Source organism: Mus caroli, chromosome 9 (genome assembly GCF_900094665.2).
Source record: "Mus caroli chromosome 9, CAROLI_EIJ_v1.1, whole genome shotgun sequence".
Classification (NCBI taxonomy): domain Eukaryota; kingdom Metazoa; phylum Chordata; class Mammalia; order Rodentia; family Muridae; genus Mus; species Mus caroli.
In genome coordinates, this window is record NC_034578.1 from 105,025,581 (window position 1) to 105,031,002 (window position 5,422).

The following is a 5,422-nucleotide window of genomic DNA, read 5'->3' on the forward strand; positions in this document are numbered from 1 at the left end:
GAGAGGGAGAGAGAGAGAGAGATGTTGGAGACCATACCGTAAGAAAGTAGGCCTTTCACAATTTCCCACCCTAACAAGCCGAATGGCCTTGTGTTAAGGAGCCGGTCATCACCCCCTCTTCCCTGTTCCCTTCCTGGCACCTGAGGCTGTAAAAAGCTGAATTATAGTCCCCTCTTCCTTATCTCTTCCTGACTCCCAAGACTTCTAAGGATTCGAGTTATGTGCTGAGCCCAGCCTGACACCCGGGACTGTTAAGGAGGGATCTACATTCTGGAGAGAAGACGCAGAGTGCCTCCCGCCACCTGCAGCCTGAATTCGGCCTTCATGTCCCCAGATGCTCACTTCTTTGTTAATTCCCCCTCAACTCCTCCCTATTCCCCTTGCTGTGTGCTTAAATCCTGGCGTTTCAGCCTAATAAACTGAGACCTTGACAGGAATTCCCTCCTTGGTCTCTGCTTCTCTTTCCCTTCCGCCCATTTCTCTTCTAGGTTTGCAGTCCCCCTCACACCCACGAATAACTGGGTCCTGCTGGATGGGTGAGAGAGAGAGAGAGAGAGAGAGAGAGAGAGAGAGAGAAAGAGAGAGGGAGAGAGAGAGAGAGAAAGAGAGAGAGAGAGGCACATACAGGCAAAATATTCTCACACAAAATAATTGTATTTCCCTTTCAGATTTTTTGAGAAAGGATTTCTCTGTAGCCCTGGCTATCCTGGAACTTACTCTGTAGACCAGGTTGTCCTCAGACTCAAGAGATTCTCATGCACCACCATGCCCTGGAGGATTTATTTTTAAAGAAAGTTTTGTAGGGCATGCTAGCATATGTCTTAAATCCCAATACTCAGAGGGCAAAGGCAGTCTGATATCTGTGAGTTAGACTACCCTAGTCTACCCAGTGAGTTCTAGGCCAGCCAGGATTAAATATCCTGTCTTAAACATATGAGGTAGGGTATGTGTAAAGATTTTCCACCCTAAAACACTGTTCCCCAGGACTCACTGGGACATCAGCATTATCCATTTTTCTGTATATGTGACAAAATTCACATTTTTCTCTACTGTCTCTAACCAAATTCATGGATTCAGGAGTAATAAACATTTCAAAGACAAGAAGATACAAAATCACTTAGATAAAGTGTGTGTGTGTTCTTGTGCTTATTATTTGTATACTTAAGCATGTGTATGTAGATTATATATTGGGGCATACATGGAAACCAGAGAAGGCTGCCAGGTACCCTGTTAAATCACTCTTCTCCTGATTTCCCGAGAGAGTCTCTTATTGAACCTGGAGTTAATCTGTCTTGGCAATTAGCCATGTTGTCCCAGTGACCCTTTTGTTTTCATCCCCAACAACACTGGGGTTACAGGCACATCCCACTTTTTATGAGTGTCATGGATTTGAACTTGGATCTACACGCTTGCACAGCAAACACTGCTACCCATTGAGCCACCTCTCCCAAATCCCAGGAAAGAATTTTACTGTGTCAAAGGCTAAGTGATGGTCATGTTTATGGTATATTGTGATTGGCTCTCAGTGTTCCCAGAGACTCTAAGAAGGTAAGTTGAGATTTGACAATAATGGTACCTCAGATTGGCAAGTGTTTTGTTCTATATGACTATTCCAGATTTGGCGGGGGGTGGGGGAACATGTCACTTACCAAGACAATCGGGCCATCCTTTGTAATGACAGCTTTCAGTAATTGACAGGAAGAGACCATGCGCTTAGTTGCCAGAGCTTCGCTGTTGTGACAGTCCCACAGTTTGATAGTTGATCTTATATCTACAGTGACCACAATGTGCATCTCAGGGAGGGTAGTCATCAGCTCGATATAGAATTCCTGTACTGGGCTTTCCCAGGTCATAACACCCTGGAGAACAAGAGTATCATCATGTCTGAGCACCTCTAGTTCAACTGCTTTCACCCACCAGCTTTATTTGGAGGCCTCATCCAGACTGGAATCCCTTCTTACAAGAAAAGAATATGAAAGTTCTAAGCATCCCTCACTGGGCATGGTAGCACAGGCCTAGAATCCCAGCCCAGGGAGGCACAGGCAGGATGGTCACTAGCAGCTTTAGGCAAGTCTGGTCTTCAATGTCATGTTGCAGGCCAGTTGGGATTATATTACAAGATTATCTCAAAAAGAAAAAGAAACCCAGGGCTGCAGAAATGGCTCAGCGGTTAAGACCACCAGCTGTTTTTAATGAAAGGAGTTAGGGAATTGAACCAAAATACCCACTGTAGCTCACAACTGTCTGTAATTCCACTTCCAGGGGATCTGAATCCCTCACATGGAAATACATGCAGGCAGAATACCTATGTACATAAAAATAAAAAGAAACACAAAGAAGAAAATAAACATCTAGATTATTTGTGGCAGGAATGGACAGGAAAACATGACATATGCATTATGCTCAAAGGCAAGCACACACTCACTATACAGACCAGAGAGAAGAGCATGGCTGCCAAGATGGCTCAGCGGGGGAGGGCACCTGCCACTAAACCTGATGACAGGAGTTCAATCCCCAGGAACCACATGGAAGTGAAGAACCAACTCCCACAAACATGCATGAAGAACATTCAGCAGCCCCGTGCTCAGATCCAGTTCACCTTTTCCTAACAGTGCCAGCAGGGAGCATGGGCCTCTCATCAATTTTAGTGAGGCTAGGTGTGTTTTGGGTTTTTGTTTTGTTTTTTGTTTGGTTGGTTTTTGTTTTGTTTTTGTTTGGTTGGTTTTTTGTTTTTGTTTTGTTTTTGTTTGGTTGGTTTTTTGTTTTTGTTTTGTTTTTGTTTGGTTGGGTTTTGGTTTTTGAGACAGGGACACTCTATACTCTGGCTCCTGGAACTCTCTATATAAATGAAGCTGTCTTCAAATCCGCCTGCCTCTGCCTCCTAAGTACTGGATTTAAAGGCCTGGGCCACCAATTCTGTCAGTATTAAGTGTTACAACAAATGAAACAAACCTATTCGCAATGAATCAATTCCAAAACTGATTATTGTATCATCAATGCTTATACATTGCAAAAAAGAAAAAAAAAAAAAAACTGTCTGTCTCAAAAGTCAGAATGCACAAGAGAAAAAACTCTTGTACAAACCAGCAGGGACTGCACAGAGGTAATCTGGTGTCATAGCACTGAGACAAGCCAGGAGTAATGTCCTCAAGTGTTACCTCCTTCCAGCCTAGCAAAGCTGGCTGTGACCATCGCCACTTAGGCGGAGCCACCTGCTGGGCTGCTTCTCAGCACTCTCCTTTGATGTGTCACTACCTGCCTGAGGCCAAACCTGCCTGAGGCCAACCGGTTCTCTGAGATTTTCCTGAGTTAGCACCGAACTGTGATCTTCCTGAGTTCCCACTAAAAGGCTGATCTGTCTACTTCAAAGGAACTTCGCATAGCTAGGAATGGGTCTCCCCTCTTCTTTATAAAGCGTGTTTGCCAACATTAAAGTTGAGCTTTGATCAGAATTTTGTCTTAGCTCTATCTTTCTCACACTGCCTAGATTCCCTCTTTTCTTCCAGATTCCAAAATGCCTTCCAGGCTCAAACCCGGACATATGAGCCGCTGGCCGGCCTCAACACTCAAGAACCACAGGCATGGCCAGTCCTGTGTTCTTTCCCACTGGTGTTAGGACCCCCACCATCCCTCTCCCAGGGTATTACATGGACCCCTAGCACTCACAAAACCATAGAGAACAGAGATTATCTACCTATAGCTGTGCTGCAGCCAGGTCAACAATGCTACCACAACTGTAGCCCTGTTTCTTCCCCTAAGACACTCAGCCCAGGAAGGTCCCAGGAGATCTATGCTGAAGGCATCTGCATGGTATTGAAACAATGTCAGGAATGTAGATCAATGGAATAGAATTGATGACCCAGAAATGAACTCACATAACTACCATCACTTGGTCTTTGACAAAGGAGCTAAAACCTCAGTGGAAAAATAAGACAGATTTTCAACAAATGGTGCTGGTTCAACTGGCAATCAACATATAGAAGAATGCAAATTGATCCATTCTTAACTCCTTGTAGAAAGCTCAAGTCCAAGTGGATCAAGGACCTCTACATAAAGCCAGATACACTGAATCTAATAGAAAAGAAAGTGGGGAAAGTCTCGAACACTTAGGCACAGGGGAAAAGTTTTTGAACAGAACACCAATGTCTTATGCTCTATGATCAAGAATTGACAAATGGGACCTCATAAAATTGGAAAGCAATTGTAAGGCAAACAATACTGTTAATAGCATAAACTGGATCTTCGGCATGATCTCAACAGAGGGTCCCAAGTTCCCCAGAGAACTCTCCACACTGCAGGCACCCTAGCATACCCAGGACCTGGAGATCACTGGTGAGCAGAATGAAACATCTGTTCCAAAAAACCCAAAGGATCTTGTGCTAGAAGGAACAGTGACAAAGGACACCTGCCTTATCAGTGGCTGGGATTCTTTCTGGTCGACACCACCCCCACACCATCTTGGGCTCAATCTCAGCAGAGGGTCCCAAAGTCCCCAGAGGACTTTCCACGCTGCAGGCACCTTAGCACACCCAGGATCTTGAAATCAATGGTGAGTGAAACACAACATCTGTCCAAAAAACCCAGAGGGTCATATTCTAGCAGCAACAGGGTCAAAGGACAAAGAAAGGCCCTAGCACACCCAGAATCTTGGGAGGACTGAGACCAGTCTACTCAGAAGAGCACATGGGCAGCAGAATTGACAGATCTTCTAGGACAGGGTCCCTTTGAGCCTTCATCCTCAGCCCAAGAGACAGAGCTGAGACCCGGACCCCTGGGCACCTTCCCTGCTAGAGGAAAGTCGGCCTCCAGGGAGGGTTACTACCCCAGGAATCAGAAGATGGATCTGAGCTCTAGAGTTCTGTGCACCTTCCCTGCAAGAGGAGATCTTGCCTGCAGAGAGTGCTCTGACAACTGGGACCCAAGAAAGAGTTGGTCTCCCAGGAGTGTTGACAGAGGCTAAATAATCACAGGAAGAACAAGCTTCAGCCAGAGACACCTAGAACATCTAACACCAGAGATTACCAGATGGCAAAAGGCACACAAAAGAATCTTACTAACAGAAACCAAGGCCACTCAGCATCATCAGAACTCAGTCACCCACCACAGCGAGTCTGGGATACCCCAAAACACCCAAAAAGCAAGATTCAGGTTTAAAATCATATTTCATGATGCTGGTAGAGCATTTTAAGAAGGGCATTAATAACTCACTTAAAGAAATACAGAAGAACACTTTTAAGCAGGTAGAAGCCCTTAAACAGGAGGCACAAAAATCCCTCAAGGAATTACGGGAAAACACTGCTAAACAGTGAGAAGACCTTAAAAAGGAAACACACCCATTAAAAAATGGGGCTCAGAACTGAACAAAGAATTCTCACCTGAGGAATACCGAATGGCAGAGAAGCACCTGAAAAAATGTTCAACA

At 44.9% G+C, this 5,422-nt stretch overlaps 1 protein-coding gene across 3 annotated transcripts in view; it reads right to left on the reverse strand.

Moving 5' to 3' along the window:
* Positions 1 to 5,422, reverse strand: part of LOC110301892 (F-box/WD repeat-containing protein 15-like) — a 36,719-nt gene that overhangs the window by 18,675 nt on the left and 12,622 nt on the right. For 2 of the 3 annotated variants that reach the window (XM_021172596.1, XM_021172598.1), the window contains exon 5: positions 1,650 to 1,859. In XM_021172596.1, coding sequence (XP_021028255.1) covers positions 1,650 to 1,859 — 210 coding nt within the window. Of the gene's footprint in view, positions 1 to 1,645; positions 1,860 to 5,422 lie in introns of all 3 variants that reach the window. The other variant, XM_021172597.1, reaches the window with a different exon arrangement.